The sequence below is a fragment of the Xyrauchen texanus genome, chromosome 16 (genome assembly GCF_025860055.1).
Source record: "Xyrauchen texanus isolate HMW12.3.18 chromosome 16, RBS_HiC_50CHRs, whole genome shotgun sequence".
Classification (NCBI taxonomy): Eukaryota; Metazoa; Chordata; class Actinopteri; order Cypriniformes; family Catostomidae; genus Xyrauchen; species Xyrauchen texanus.
The window spans coordinates 23,776,303-23,793,334 of NC_068291.1; the positions used below are offsets into that span (position 1 = coordinate 23,776,303).

General features: G+C 36.3%; 1 protein-coding gene across 1 annotated transcript in view; it reads left to right on the plus strand.

The window, feature by feature from the left end:
- The window catches only part of scfd1 (sec1 family domain containing 1), a 29,484-nt gene that overhangs the window by 3,894 nt on the left and 8,558 nt on the right, over positions 1 to 17,032 (plus strand). Inside the window, exons 8-17 of the mRNA XM_052145454.1 lie at positions 738 to 793; positions 1,264 to 1,349; positions 1,592 to 1,691; positions 4,193 to 4,332; positions 5,754 to 5,844; positions 5,975 to 6,048; positions 6,810 to 6,891; positions 7,010 to 7,106; positions 9,846 to 9,916; positions 16,945 to 17,024. Of these exons, the coding sequence (XP_052001414.1) occupies positions 738 to 793; positions 1,264 to 1,349; positions 1,592 to 1,691; positions 4,193 to 4,332; positions 5,754 to 5,844; positions 5,975 to 6,048; positions 6,810 to 6,891; positions 7,010 to 7,106; positions 9,846 to 9,916; positions 16,945 to 17,024 (877 nt within the window). The remainder of the gene's footprint in view (positions 1 to 737; positions 794 to 1,263; positions 1,350 to 1,591; positions 1,692 to 4,192; positions 4,333 to 5,753; positions 5,845 to 5,974; positions 6,049 to 6,809; positions 6,892 to 7,009; positions 7,107 to 9,845; positions 9,917 to 16,944; positions 17,025 to 17,032) is intronic.

The following is a 17,032-nucleotide window of genomic DNA, read 5'->3' on the forward strand; positions in this document are numbered from 1 at the left end:
AAACAGCTTCCATAAGTGCATGTAAACATGGTCAGCATTTACACTCTTTGGTAAAATCAAAATACATATAGTTTACTTAATGTTATGAGAAAGTATTTTAACATTGAAAAAAATGCACACATAACCTTTAAAGTGGAAAATCCCAACTAACATTCATTGTGACTGAAATATCTTTCCTCAGATGTTGATGTTGTCATTTTTGTAATCCAGATGGAATTGTTGATAGATGATAATTACTCTCATTGTACACAAAGTAACTGTTTAGATTATTTTATAAATACTTGATATTTAATCAAGATAGAAAAGATAGTCATTGCAAAAAGCCACTGGGGGGCAGAGCTTTACTTAAATTGTTCAGTGCATTTCTCAAAGGAGAAAAAAACATTTAGGTAATGCGTTGAATATTAACATTAGGTCAGTTTACAATTTACTTTATACAATTTGTCTTTCATGCTATATAATAATAAGAAAGTTTAAAATGCAGATATATGAAAATGTGGTTCAATTACATTAGCCTTAATACAAATCAGAAAAAAATATTTTTAAATAATAGAAGAAGAGTTTTATTTGATAGAAAAGTAACATTTCAAATGAATTAAAATAATCTAGCCTATATTGCTGTGTTTTGAAGTGCGAGCGAAAGTTTCCTGAATATTCTTGTCTGTCTTGGGAGACTTTGTGCTGATATTTAATGCACCCTCCTATTGGCAGTAGAATGAGCTTTCCTGTTATCATAGGTGCCGTCCCAATAATCCGATGTCCTAGAGGGAATGCTGCAGAAATGGTAGCCGTGGTAAGAGACCCACTGATCTGTTATTTAATGTTCCTCTGATACCTTCTTTATGAGTTGTCTGAGACACCTTTGTCATTTCCTGCTTAGTAGAGAGGGTCTAATAAACTCTTGAGTGCTATATTATGGCTGTGGTAATTCGATGATCAAACCTTCCACTAATCTCTGTGTTACAGTGCATTTGTAAATGTTCATACTCTAGGTGCTGTGTGCAAACTGATAATGTCACTTAATTCTCTTGTACTGATGGCACAAAATTCTTCTTTGTTCTGGATGTGGGACTCGGTCCAACCTCAGCTTATTTTCTCTAGAGAGCTGATCTTTTAGATTATTATTTTTAGCAAAATAATTTCCCCTGTAATGTGAGATACAATGAACACCTAAAGTTGCTCAGTTTATTGGATTAATTGATTTTATACATATCGTACTACTCGTTTCTACAGGAAATATTAGTTTAACTCTGTTTTTCACAGAAACTTGACAAGAAACTGAGAGAGAATCTGAGAGACGCTCGGAACAGCCTGTTCACCGGAGACACCATGGGCACTGGCCAGTTCAGGTGGAGCAAAACACACTCGTACAACCCATTTAAGAGCAAATGAAGAGACTGTGTCTATCAGTTTAAGTTATAAGTCTTTGTGAAGTATTGAATAATTGAGACAGACAGACAGACAGATCAATCGATCCCAGCTCTTTGTTTAGAGACAGATTGAGTAATTGTTTGTACAATTCTAGAAGAAAATTATGCTTTTAGTACAACTCTATTATCTCTCTTATTCTTTCCCTCCATCACTCCCACAGTTTTCAGAGGCCGCTGTTTGTTCTTGCCGACCGTAATTTGGATCTAGCAACTCCTCTCCACCACACATGGACGTATCAGGCTCTCATTCATGATGTGCTGGTGAGCAGAACTCAAAGAAACTCACATGACCCGCGAATAAGGCCCTATTACTTATTTTCCCCCTTTTTTTCTACAAGCGTTAATGGATATTTTTCCCCAAATGGAAACTCTTTAGAAGCTTATGGAAAGATTAAGTTATTGCAGTTATCATATGGATAACAAAGAGGTTTCATGAAATGCGGAATGTACTAGCAGAGTTGCTTTTTTGTGCCAATGATCATTTATCCTTTGGGTATATTTATTTTCCCCATGGTCTCAAAAATGCTACTGTTTAAATAAAACATGACTTCAGTCCCCTGTATGTCAACAGTACTCTGAGGGATTCCATCGTCCATACTTTAATGAAGCTGACATTATGTTTCAGTACAGTTATTATACAATAAAGTAGTGTTGTCAAATGTACCGGTACTTTGGTACCAAGTCAATACTAAAATAAATAAAAAATTACGATACCAGTGTTTCTGCAGTACCGGTAGTACCATGCACAGATTCTATCAGGTACCAGCGCGCAGTATGACTGTCACACGACTGATTTCAAATGCTCACACGCTTATTTTGAACGTGTGCTCTGTTACTCCTTGTACACTGAAATTTTAAATGTATCAAATTAAAATCATGACATGTCCCTTACTGTGGAAGAGTTGCATACTTTAAATAAATCCAACTGCTCATCCACTAGAAATGCCACAGACATTGAGAATCATTCAAGTTATAGGAGATGATAGAGCAGAGCACTTAGTCATTGTGAACCACGCAGCACGTGTAAAATATATATTTATATAATTAAAATAACGGCATTTGTGCTTTAATCTCATCTCAGCTTTATTTATATCTCATTTAAAACTTCTTGGTAAAACAATTTAAACAATTTAATATAACATTTCAAAATTGCCACATACACAAACACCAGTAATCTAAAATACAAACACTCAAAAACTGTGTCATACACAGGGTTGGGAGGGTTACTTTTGAAATGTATTCCACTACAGATTACAAAATGCTGTAAAATGTAATTTGTAATGTATTTTGTTAGATTATTGAAGGTCAGTAACATATTCTAAATACTTTGGATTAATTCTTCAGCACTGGTAGATTTTTTCACTTGTTTTGACTATAAAAATCTGTCAGTACAGTAAGACAAAATAGGCTACACATGTTAAAAATACATTCTCTGAAAAACCTAAATATCTTATGCAGTGTTGTTTCTAAAACAAGATTAATCAAATTGATCTTGTTTTAAGGATTTTTAGATATTTTTACTGGAAAACAAAACAAAATTATTATCAAGAATATGATTTTTGCCCTAATATCAAAGTTCTTAATAGAAAAAAGAAATTATGATCTAACATGAATTTGCTTGCTAAAAAATATGATCGTGTCTGGTAACACATGCATGTAAAATAGCTTGAAATAGCTTCTTAGCTTAGCGTAAAGTTTACAATTTACACAAGGTTTATTTCTATTTCTTGTGCTCCAAACTTACTTCAAACCTTCTTCTCTGTCTGCTCGTATGAATGTAACACATCATAAGAAAGTATTTCACCGCTCTTCAAATGCACTTTTGATCGCATCATTTATATGGATAAATGTTTTCCAGGACTAAAAATTAAATGAAACAAATGACAATAAAATGCAAAGTAATCTCTTCTGTAATCAAAATACTTTTTGAATGTAACTGTATTATAATTACCAATGATTTAAACTGTAACTGTAGTGGAACACAGTTACTTATATTTTGCATTTTAAATACATAATCCCATTACATATATTCTGTTACTCCCCAACCCTGGTCCTACATTTCATTTGTCAGACTCAAAGGCCAGTGTTAAGAGATTTCACACAGGACCATGTATCAAACTGTTTATCCAGAAATGTGAAGCATCTGGCAAAAAATTAAAAACACATCATAATAAAAGCACAATTCAAAATACAAACTAGATGCCTGAAATTGATGGAATTGTGACAAATATATAACAACTGTATAATAAAATGTAATATTCAATGTAATATGAAAATAATACTCTAATAATAACAATAAGAATAAATCAGTATATCACAAGCAAGACAGCTGTTGAATAAAAGTTTGCAATGACATGTTAAAAAGTTATGTTTTCATTTATTAAATATTTTAAGCATTAATTGATTAGACACCATTTTGTTGATGAAATTAAATAAAACTTTAATACATGGAGTTCTGGAAAATAATAATAATGATTAAACTATTTATTAAATTACTAACTGTAATTAAAAATAACTAAACTGTTGTGTTCTGTAGCACATTATCATATTAGCATATTTTTGCTGTGGTATCGAAATTGGTATCGAGATCTGTGAAATTTCACTGGTATCGGTACCGACTACTGACATTTTGGTAACATGACAACACTACATCAAAGTGTAAGAAAGTAATTTTGTAAATTTTATACAGTACATTTAGAGACTGCATTATATTTGGGTTTTCTGTGGCATAGACTCATTTTTTATATATGTGTTTATATCAGGATTTCCACCTGAACCGGGTTAGCGTGGAGGAGTCTCAGGGGTCAGAAGCCAGTCCAGCAGGGGCACGACCCAAAAAGAAAAACAAGAAGAGCTATGATCTCACTGCTGCGGACAAATTTTGGCAAAAACACAAAGGAAGGTAAATATCTACTGTTAGTGAAAGTCATGTGCCACAGTGATCAGTGATAGGTCTAATTATTGTTTATTTTCAAAGGGAATAACTGGACTACAGCCTACTGAATTCCAGTGTATTCTGTTCTATAGTATTCTAGTATTTAGTATTGTGAATAAATGTAATTAATAAAATTGGGGCTGGGCGAATCAATATTTAATATCAAATATTTATTATATATTCACAAAGATGTTTCTGTTTATATAAAATTCAGCAACAAAATTAATATAACTATGATTTTAATGTGCTTTTTATTTGGCTAATATGTTTCAGCGTCATTAGATTCATTTTTGCTATCTTTCCTTCTCTTGTGATTTGTGAGTATGAGAGTGTTAAGACTTCTAAAAACGTCAGTAGCAAAACACTGTTAGAGTTGGGAAATTTGATTCATTTCAGCGCACAAGTTCAAACAGTCTGCTTCAATTAATTAGTTCAAAATAGTGGTCGACCGATAAGGGATTTTCAGTGGCCGATGCCCAAACCGATATCTGGAGCAGGATGGCCGATTGCCAATATTAATGCAGATAAACATAATACAATTTCTCAACAGCAAATCAGATGTACACACATTTTTTAAAGTGAAACAAACACTTATTTTATACAATATTTACTCAGTTTTGCATAAACTTTAAAGAAAAAAACTTGAAAACAGAAAGTGTTCTAAATACTTCATATGTATTAAAGTGTAAAGTGTATACATTATTCGATGTTAAAGTACTTTATTCAATTGCAGCTTAATATGTAAACAACTGTAAGGAAGCCATTTGTTGGTTGATTTCCTTGAAAACTGTAAACATTTTGTCTCTTTGGTGCTATAAAAATATTGCTCTGTTGGAGCATCTTGACTTAACCAATGGCATGACTTTTGGGTGGTACTATTTGTTTTATCGATAACCGGCAAAAGAGGGAAGTATTCAGGAAAGCGTTTTGAAAACAATGTTTATTTTTGTAATTACGTTTGGGGGTGCAAGTGGCAAGGAATTACACACTTCAGCTTTAAAACTGCAAAGTTTTGGTTTCACGACCTAAGTCAGGCTTGCATTTAATGTTTCTTTTTCTAACAGCATTTTTAATATGCATTGCCAACATTTGGCTTGTACTGGTAAATGTGTAAAGGTTTGATGGGCGAACATGCCTAGTTGTCTTAATTCACTGCAGTGGTATGTCTGCTGTTGCTGTGTTTGTTAATATTTACAAAGATTGGTATTTGCTATTAAATATTGGAAGATGAAAACAGCTGTAAGTTTCTCTGTTTCACAAACTGTTTTAGTTCCATTCCTGCTTTCAGAATATATCCACTAATTTATAAATTTTATTTATGACGGCTAAATTGCATTTAGCCTCAACTGAATTAAAAGTATTTAATTGATTTCCATTCACTGTTTCAGTCCATTCCCTGAGGTTGCAGAAGCTGTGCAGGAGGAACTGGATACATATCGAGCTCAAGAGGATGAGGTTAAACGCCTCAAAAGCATCATGGTAGGACACAGTGATGTGGTTTGATATTTGTTGAGTCTAAAGAGGTTGATACTAAATAATATATGAAGCAATTGTTGCATGATAGCTGTGATAAGATGCCAATAACACAGGTATGTGCTTTTCTTCAAAGGGCTTAGAAGGGGAGGATGACGGCGCTATTAGTATGTTGTCAGATAATACTGCCAAACTTACCTCAGCCGTCAGGTAAGATATTCCTTTGTACCACGAAGCAATTTTGCCTTAAGCACATTTACACATTTATATTGATATATATTTTGTATTATTACATGTCTTTCTTTTACACTCTATTCTGATTTGTCAATCATAACATTCTGTGGTCAGATATTTTTGTTTACTGACCGCTAAATTGTATATTTGTCTGTCCCTGATAACCAATTTTGTACAATGCACTAGTTCCAAGTTTCTTGAAGCATTCCACTTTCTTTCTTCACATGATCAAATCATTTTAAACTCAGCAATATTTCATTTCTTTGTTTAGTAGATGTGTAATAAGCAGGATAATAAAGTCAGCTGATTACTATCACAAAATAAACCCCTTCAGGATGATACAAGACCCCTCCGCTTCTTATCTAGGTCCTGATCACCCTGTTTATTTAATGATAATGACCGGCTGACTGTAAATTATCCCTACAATAGTTTTATATTAACAGAAATTTCTTTTTTATCTCAATAACATGGTTATTTTCTTGGCTGAGAGTGGCAGGTGAAATATTTCAGTCCCATTTACAAGAAAATTTGAACTTCCCACCCGGAATTTAAGTTTGTTTTTATTCAGTTATATATATATATATATAATCTAATTACATCCAGTACTTGTCTCATGTTGCTGGAGAGCTGTTATAAATATGTATTAGTCATTGTATTTACAAAAGGCCTACTGATGTACCTCTGTCTGACTCTATGCATATGGAGTTGGATAACACTGTGCTCCTTTTTCTAAACAGTTCTCTTCCTGAGCTTCTGGAAAAGAAGAGACTGATTGACCTCCACACCAATGTTGCCACTGCAGTTTTGGACCACATCAAGGTCAGTGCACCATGAGAAAAATGTTTTTCATCTCTTGGGTTACATATTCACAGCATCTTATTATTCCTGTGATGTAGAGCTCCATATTGTTCCTCTAAATTTCCCTGTCTGTCTTTAGAGCCGCAAGTTGGATGTGTACTTTGAGTATGAGGAGAAGCTCATGAGCAAGTCCACCCTCGATAAATCTCTGCTGGACATTATTAGTGATCCTGATGGTAAGTAAGACTTAAGTTTAGTCATGACAACTCTTGGAAAGATTTAGCATGTTAATGTGGGTATCACATATTGATAGAATATTAGTCTTTGCGGACTAGATCTGCTACACTGCTGCAGAGCAAGTACAGAGACTTGCTACAACTATAACATACTAATTTAAGCACGTGGACATGCTGCTGTTGCTGCACTGTTAGACAAAACACAAGGCATGTTGCATCAAGTGTCTATGATAAACAGACATGTAAACAATCCCCCTACATAGCAGAGAAGCTGCAAAGATGCATAACACATACACACAAAACACAACCCACCAACCAAGCAGATCTATCTCCAAGACTTGTGTACTACTGCTACTCCAAATAGCCATGTGCGCTGAGAGTATGCTACTGTAGATAGATGTGCCTGGGCCACTGGATGAATGGTATAACACTAATGAAATAAATGTTGATGTGTGCCTGGGCCTGCTTGGCTTCTTTCAATATTATCTGTATACCTTTGACTAGCATTGCTGTGCTGTTATTGTTACTGTTGTGTATTGTTTTGTTGATTCATGTCATTATATCTTTGTACAGCATCCTTGAGATTGGAAAAGGCACTTTAAAAATAAAACATATTATTTATTATTTCCTGACTCATAATGTGTACCTGGACCAGGAAAGCCCAAAACTTATTTAACTAGTGACTTAGCATAGCTATGTGTGCATTTATTTAAAAATATGACCTAATATCAATCATTTTAACGTAACTTTTCATCACAAACCATAGAGTAACAACAGTTTTACTTGTTTGTTAACCTTCATAAAATGGATGGTACTAGCTGTTTGGATGAGCCATATTTCAAAATCATGTTAAAATAGCCAATGTATGCACATCTCTTACTACACATCAGTTGAATTTTATATTTATGTGGCAAGTTGCTAAAAAACATTTATATTAATCCTTAGGGCCATCAATAGGTTAAAATATTCTAATTGTGATTATTATTAATTTTAACACATTTAGTTATTGCATTAATTTCCTTTTTAACATGGAAAACAAAATATATGTTATTGCTGGATTCTGCAATTTGTGCTTATTGTGCTATAAAATGGCACTGGTAGATTTATGCAACTGCAAGACGAGGGGGACTGGGTAGCTCAGTGGGTATTTCCACCGCTGACTACCACCCCTGGAGTCACAAGTTCGAATCCAGGGTGTGCTGAGTGACTCCAGCCAGGTCTCCTAAGCAACCAAATTGGCCCGGTTGCAAGGGAGGGTAGAGTCACATAGGGTAACCTCCTTGTGGTCGCGTTTAGTGGTTCTTGCTCTCAATGGGGTGTGTGTTAAGTTTTGCTTGGATCGTGGAGTGTAGCATGAGCCTCCTTTGTGGTGAGTCGCCGCGGTGTCATGCACAATGAGCCACGTGATAAGATGCATGGATTTACGGTCTCAGAAGCGGAAGCAACTGAGACTTGTCCTCCACCACCCGGATTGAGGTGAGTAACTGCGCCACCACAAGGACCTACTAAGTAGTGGGAATTGGGCATTCCAAATTGGGAGAAAAGGGAGAAAAGGGGATAAAATAAAGGGGATTTTTTTTAACTGTATCCAAATGCAAGTCAGCAATAATTCAATGGTACATTTTCCCAAACTTTTTGGATGTAATCTTAGTGTTTTTGTTGGCCTGCTATTTTTCATTGGTTTTCACATTACCATTTCTACGAATGACATTGGGGCTTGTGGATCTTAAATTAAATTTCACCATACACATTACATTTGTTAAACAGCCCTCTGGGTTTCATTTACAAATACAGTTAATTATCTGTAAAAAAAAAAATATTACTGACAAACATGTGCCCCAAATTTTTATAAAATTATTTAAAATGAAATAAATGTGTTAACGGTGAACAATGAATGGCTATAAACATATTTAATTAATCGCATGCATTATTTGTTTTCTTTGACATCACTAATGTAATATTGCTAGGTAATAAAAATAGTGATGATAATAATAATTATATTTCATTTGTTACGTTGCTTGTCAACCTTGCTTAACTTTGCGTTGTTCCTGACAATACCCCTTAACCATGTTAGAATCACTGTAATGCATGGCCTCACATGGTTTATTGCTTTAATAAGCCTTGAATTGTTTACTGGTCTTCAAGCGTGATCATATTCCAAACACCACTTTATCCCTCCAAGCATGGCATTCTGCCTCTCTATCATAAAATTTTGTTTTACCAAGACCAGCCTCATCATAAAAGAGATCAAACTAAACTAATTGAATGAGTAACTCATACCCCATTCTCTAATGAGACTCTATCCCACCCCTTATCATAATCCAGTCATTATTCCAGTTTAGAGGACTGAAATACCTCACATCCCAGGGGGAAATGGTCTGCTTTAAAGGCTGTCTGTGATGCTACCACAGGATGAAATTTGTTTTCTCTTCTTCCAGCACTAAGAGGTTTCAAGAGGACACAGCTTCTTGATCTCCACAGGGTCCTCTTTAGGTTCATAGGCTTCATATGAGTACACATGAATGGCCACTATGCTAACCATAATGATAATGATCAGTTATTTTTCAAGTGTTCAGAATACACAGTGTGTTATTGTTCAGTCGAGTTTAATGTTTGATTTGATGATCACGTTTCAGCGTTGGTGGACAAACACTAACAAACTCTAGTTTGGTTTATTCTTGAATTTAAATTAACTTGAATTTGTTTTTATTAATGTACAAATGTTTTTCTTATTGGTAGCTGGAACAGCAGAGGATAAGATGCGGCTGTTTTTGATCTACTACATCACTTCCCAGCAGCCCCCATCTGAGGTAAAGCCCCACACTAAAGAGTATCCATAAATAAGAAGTTAAAATATCCTGTATCAAGCTTTAAATACAGTGTAGTTGATTGTGGAGTCCCATAGCAACCTTAAAGGATTAGTTCACCCAAAAATGAAAATTCAGTCATTGTTTACTCATCCCTGTGTTGTAATAACCCCATATGACTTTCTTTCTTTTTCTTAACACAAAGGGAGAAAATTTGAAAATGTGTTGTGCTCAGTGATGTCATACAATGGCAGTTTATGTTGACCACCTCTTCAAGCTTCAAAAGGACACAAAAGTATAATTCAGAAGTCTAATGCCATGCAACTCATGGCTTGTTCTGAAGGAATACGATAAGGTTTGGTGAGAAACAAACCAAAATCTAATGTATTATTAAGCTAAACTCTTCACAGACTGTTGATCTTCTGTGCACGTTCATGAGTCTGCATGAGCTTAAGAGTGCGAGAGCAACAGTAGTTTCACTGCCGCTTACACAACATAGCTGCACACAAACCAGAGAGCTGAACATGTCTGAAGAGTTTGTAGTTGAAAAATAAATGCATTTTTATGCCTAGCCTTATTTGTTTGAACCTAAGTCCTCAATCAAACAGTGTCATGGAGGAAGCTGAAGGTAGCTACATATACATACCCAGATGTTACAGTATAGTCAGACAGAGAGTACAGGAGACCGCAGATCTTTGGAGGCTTTGCTTGCTGAAATTAAAGTGGAGGAACCAGAGAGAAAGGTGGAGGGAGCGGGAATGACTGTCACCTCTATTCTGAACCGGTGTGTGTGTGTGTGTGTCAGACCTCCACGAAAACAGTTGGTATAAGTAACATTTTCGGCCAAAATCAAGTAGTTTAAACTGACAAGTGAGATGCTGGCTTCAATATAAAGTTATCATAATGATTTTGTACCGGTGCCAGTTCATAGCCTCAGGTGACAAATATAGAAACAAAGCAGTGGACAGAATTTCTTGTCACAGCTGCTTAAGACAAAAACTCTGATTAACATAGAAAAGATAACTTTAATTGCATGTCGTTTGGCGCATGAGTAGGACACGGTGTGACTGTAGCTACCTTTAGCCCCATCTCTCGGTTTGATTGAGGACACAAATAAGGCTGGGCATTGAAATGCATCTATTTTTCAGCTACAAACTCTTCAGACATGTTTTGTAAGTTCTGTTCTCTGGTTTGTGTGCTGCTATGTTGTGTAATCTGTTGTTAATATCACTGATGTTCCTGTTATAGCTAAATAAAGCGTGTTTTCGTTGAATGGCACACTTCGCGAGCGGCAGCGTAACTACTGTTGCTCTTGTGCAAAGAGCTCTAAAGCTTGTGACGACTCATGAACACACACAGGAGATCAACGTTCGGCAAAGAGTTTTGCTGAAGAACGCATTAGATTCTGATTTGTTTCTCACCAAACCTTATTGTATTCATTCAGAACAAAATAATTAAGTCGCATGCAATAATTTATTAGACTTCTGAATTATAATGTTGTGTCCTTTTTATGCTTGAAAAGGAGGTCACAATAAACTGCCATTGTATGGCATCACTGAGCACAATTGTTTTTCACAACTTCTCCCTTTGTGTTAAGAAAAATAAAGTCATACATGGTTATAACAACACAGGGGTGAGTAAACAATGACTGGATTTAAATGTTTTTGTGAACTATCCCTTTAACCCTTGTGTTGTGTTCCTGGTCCACCACCCCAAGATTGTTAATAAACCTCTCATATTGCATATATTATCCCAAGATATTGCATTAGATCTTTTTGTTTTACATATTTAATATATATATATATATATATATATATATATATATATATATATATATATTATTGATAGAACTGAGCTTGTACCAGGCTACTGGGGGCACTCCTGCAGAAAAAAAATATTATTATGTAATCAATTAATAACCATTTGCTTGATCTAAACAAAGCAGGTATCGTCTACCTGTTCTTAAATAATGCCTTTTAAATTGCTTACAAATAAGAACTGTTTGGTTCTCATAATTTGCTAATTTGTTTTCACAACAATTATATTCAGAGTTGGCAAAAACATAAAAAGATGACATAGCCATGTGTTATATATCACTGGAAAGGTCTCAGTTAGTTAAACGCAATGAGCTAATTTGTTTCACTGAACTGTAGTGAGTGTTAATGTATTAATTCCCATAGATGCAAATAAATATGATAAACAGGAGTGTCTTTTTGTCATGGTTTTCCTTATTACTTTTGAGTTTGAGGTCAGGGCTTTGTGGTGGCTCCTCCAATACCTTGACTTTGCTGTCCTTAAGCCATTTTGCCACAACTTTGGAATAGAGTGCGGATCGGGCCGCATTTTTCTGTCCGAGCCCGGCCCGTGTCCGACAGGGCAGTAACCGAACCCGACCCGAACCCGAACGTCATTAAGATATATATGTCCGAGCCCGACACAGTTAAAAATCTCATTTTTTTTCTCATACTATGACACGTACGTTTGTTTGTGTAGAAAGCCCGCTTTTATTTAGCAACTGGAAGGCATTCGGTAATGTTTACAGATGTGCGCAACGCATCAGCGTGCGCTGCACACGGCCAACAAAGCGCATGTTAACACAGGTGCGCACAAGAGGCCCAAACAAATAGCCAATTGAAATTAAATGAACAAAGCTAGGTCTACCAAAAATTGCCCAAGCTAACAGAACAAAACTTTAACGTAACACAAATGCAGCTTATTGAAATGAAAATCACTCTTCTCGAAAACTGTGTGGCTAATAAAACTGTAACATGGGATCTATTCACATAATCCATCAACTTCTTTTTAACGTCTTCCATCGTTGCGCTGCCAGCCACATGTAGCCAAATATGCAATATTATGCACACACGTGTTGTGCGTTTGTAACAGCAACATAAACAAATTTCCGCACACATGAAGATGGATGTTAGGGTAATATTTTAAATTTATTTGAATCACAAAAATAAACATTTGCATCCAGTTAAACATTATAATAAGCTGTTTTAAATGTAAAATGTTCAATGCCTTATCGCGCCGACGTGACCGAGCCCGACCCGAACCCGAACGTCATTTCAAAATATGTGTCCGAACCCGGCCCGGCCCGTCGGGTCCCGTCGGGCTCGGTTCGGGTATCCATCCTCTACTTTGGAAGTATTCTTTGGGTAATTTCCCATTTGGAAGACACATTTGCGACCAAGCTTTAACTTAATGGTTGATGTCTTGAGATATTGCTTTAATATATCTACATAATTTTCCTTCCTCATGATATCATCTATTTTGTGAAGTGCACCAGTCACTCCTGCAGCGAAGCACCCCCACAACATGATGCTGCCACCCCCATGCTTCACGGTTGGGATGGTGTTCTTCGGCTTGCAAGCCTCACCCTTTATCCTTCAAACATAATGATGGTCATTATGGCCAAACAGTTAAAAAAAGAAATTAATTAGACCAGAGGGCATTTCTCCAAAAAGTAAGATCTTTGTCCCCATATGCACTTGTAAACTGTAGTCTGACTTTTTTATGGCGGTTTTGGAACAGTGGCTTCTTCCTTGCTGAGCAGCCTTTCAGGTTATGTAAATATAGGACTCGTTTTACTGTGGATATAGATACTTGTCTACCTGTTTCCTCTAGCATCTTCACAATGTCCTTTGCTGTTGTTCTGGGATTGATTTGCACTTTTCGCAAACTACCTTCATCTCTAGGAGACAGAATGCGTCTCCTTCCTGAGCGGTATGATGGCATGGTCCCATGGTTTTTATACTTGAGTACTATTGTTTGTACAAGTCTGGATTAACCAGACTTGTGGAGGTACACAATTTTTGGCTGATTTATTTTTATTTTCCCATAATGTCAAGCAAAGCAGCACTGAGTTTGAAAGTAGGCCTTAAATACATCTACAGGTTTTTTTTTTTAAGCTGCTTGAAGGCACAGTTAACTTATTTTATGTAAACTTCTGACCCACTGGAATTGTGATATAGTCAATTAAGAGTGAAACAATCTGTCTGTAAACAATTGTTGGAAAAATTACTCATGTCATATACAAAGTAGAGGTCCTAAATTACTTGCCAGAACTATAGTTTGCTAATATGAAATCTGTGGAGTGGTTACAATTTTTTTTTAGTGACTTCAATCTAAGTGTATGTAAACTTCTGACTTCAACTGTATCATAGCTATGACATATCGTAACTTACAGCAGACTATGACAAACAAGCCCAAACACAACATAATATGATAAGTAGATCGTAAAATATACCTCAAAGAGTGTACATGGAAGGGGGGCCTGGGTAGCTCAGCAAGTAAAGATGCTGACTACCACCCCTGGAGTTTGTGAGTTCCAGGGCGTGCTGAGTGACTCCAGCCAGTTCTCCAAAGCAACCAAATTGGCCCGGTTGCTAGGGTGGGTGAGTCACATGGGGTAACCTCCTCGTGGTCGCTATAATGTGGTTTGCTCTCGTGGGGCACGTGGTGAGTTGTGCGTGGATGCCGTGGTGGATGGCGTGAAGCCTCCACACGCACTATGTCTCCGCGGTAACACGCTCAACAAGCCACGTGATAAGATGCGCAGATTGATGGTCTCAAACGCGGAGGCAACTGAGATTTGTCCTCCGCCACCCAGATTGAGGCGAGTCACTACGCCACCACGAGGACTTAGAGTGCATTGGGAATTGGGCATGCCAAATTGGGGAGAAATAAATAAATAAATATTTTACATGGAAAGACGATGCACAAAAGTGTGCTCAACACACCATGTGTGTTTGCGTGCATGTTCAAGGATTTTGTATCCTTGTGGCAAACACAAATCCACATGTGTGCTCATCTAAAGGATTGGGATGCTTCTGAACATTTACTATTTATTTTTTTGAAGTCGAACCAGGGGTTTTCAAATCCAAAGTCAGAGGGCCTCTTTTGTGCCTGATCCTGTCTAACACTTGCTCTTTCACTTCCTGTGTCATGTCAGAGAGTGGAATAGAATCAAGCTTAGATGCAGCTGCCTCTCCTATATCAAGGATATATATATATATATATATATATATATATATATATATATATATATATATATATATATATATATTAGGGCTGTCAATCGATTAAAATTTTTTATCGAATTAATTACATGGATTCCCAATTAATTAATTGCATATACAAATATTTGGTGAGAAAGCCCCTCATGTAACAATAATTCAATTTATAATGATGAAAAAATTATACATAGTTATCTAATACTCAATCTTTAAACACATCTTGAGATCACTTAATTCGGATTTGCGCTCCATCAAGTGTTTTGAATGCAAGAACGTAACTCATGTCTGTGTTGTTGCTGCTGAAGGTTGTTTTCTTCACTGTATAAACTGCATGTTTCACTTACTGCTCTCTGGAGTAAACAGGTGGTACTACAAGCTTGCATTTCTCATTTCTTCCTTATACGGGGGCATGCGATTAATTGCGTTTATTTTTTTAACGTGTTATTTTTTTATAAAATGAATCACACTGAATTAACGCATTAAATCGACAGCCCTAATATATATACACACACACACACACACACACACACAACCATATTCATTATTTAACTAAAAAATTCAACACTCTCCGCGCCTCCCCTAACATGCTCTAGCGCTTCCCTGGGAATGTGCACCCCACACATTGAAAACCCATGTTCTAATCCATTTATTTCCAATGGACCATCGTTTTAGACTGGGAACACCACAGGTGTAACAAAGCAAAATAAAACTAATACAATTTTATGAAAATTGTCTAAAAAATTGTTGTGTGTTCAGATGCCCTGTGTGAAAAAAGTCATGGAATTGTATTCCAACTGGATGAAATAAACTACAGTTTTCAGGGGAAAAAAAAGGTTTTTGAAAATAACAATATAAGGGTTAAAGGATGAGTTGTTCTTTCATCATTTACTCACCCTCATGTCATTCCAAACCAGTATGATTTTCTGACTGAGAATGTAAGTCCCTTAATGTCTGTCTAGCATCTCCTCAAAGCAAAACAAAGAAAGTCTGGAACCACTTGAGAGTGAGTAAATGATGACAGAATTTACATTTTTGGTTCAACTATCCCTTCAAGATTCCTAGATAAATAATCATAAAGCATAGATTGGTGGTGTCTTCTATTGAGGTTGATTGTGGTGGGCTACCCTGATGTGCACTTTCGGTAACACCACACTTTATTATAATCAGTGGCAAATGCATAGGGAAACATCAAACCGACAATATTTCGGCTGCTCCCTACGAAGCTCGGCCCGGGTTCTTAAGCCTTGTACTTTCAGACTGTCTTCAAAAGCCTTGTTATTTTTTGGGACACATGCAGTGCAGATTTGAGGAACACTGACACCCTTTGATGCAGTGGCCAAAAGTTATTACTCTTGTACCTTGATAAAGCAGAATTGTTCTGATTATGGCAAGACCTTTTCGGATGTTACTTAAATGGCCGTATGATTGATGTATGAGTTCTTCCGATGAAGGGACAGACCCATGGAACCAAACTGGGATGGTGGTTTCACCCCCATCCCAGTCCTTTTATGCTAGAAAACACATTGATGACACACTTGACAGTGCTGTGGGCAAGAACCCTGCAGTCATTCTCTATCATGTTGATCAATGCAGGCTGTAAAAGCTTTGACTTCCAAAGAAGAATAGCGTGTTCAGAGTTGACTGCTGAAGTTGAGCAGGACATTTTTTTCCAAGTCTTTCGATATCATTTCTTTCATCTGTGTCCTCCTGAACCAGCGAAGATTATTGTTGGCTAAGTATTTGTTTAAACTCCAAAAACAGCAATTTTTTGTTTGTTTTCTGAGGCAGAAATGAGATTGGTGACATCAAAACGGCCTTCTCACTCATGTGGTGCAGACCACTATGTCCCAAACACTATGTCCCAAATCTCCTTTTGATGAATGCAAATGGATAATGAGCTATATGTCATTCTAGAAAAACAATCCCATTTGAACTGTTGATTTTTTTTTTCTTTGACAGTCGGTTGTGTTAAATAAATGAAAGTTTGAGGCAAAGACATTTTGTTCCTTTTAGGTGGATCTAGAGCAGTATAAGAAAGCTATGGTGGATGCAGGCTGTGACTTATCCGCACTTAACTACATAAAGCAGTGGAAGTAAGTGC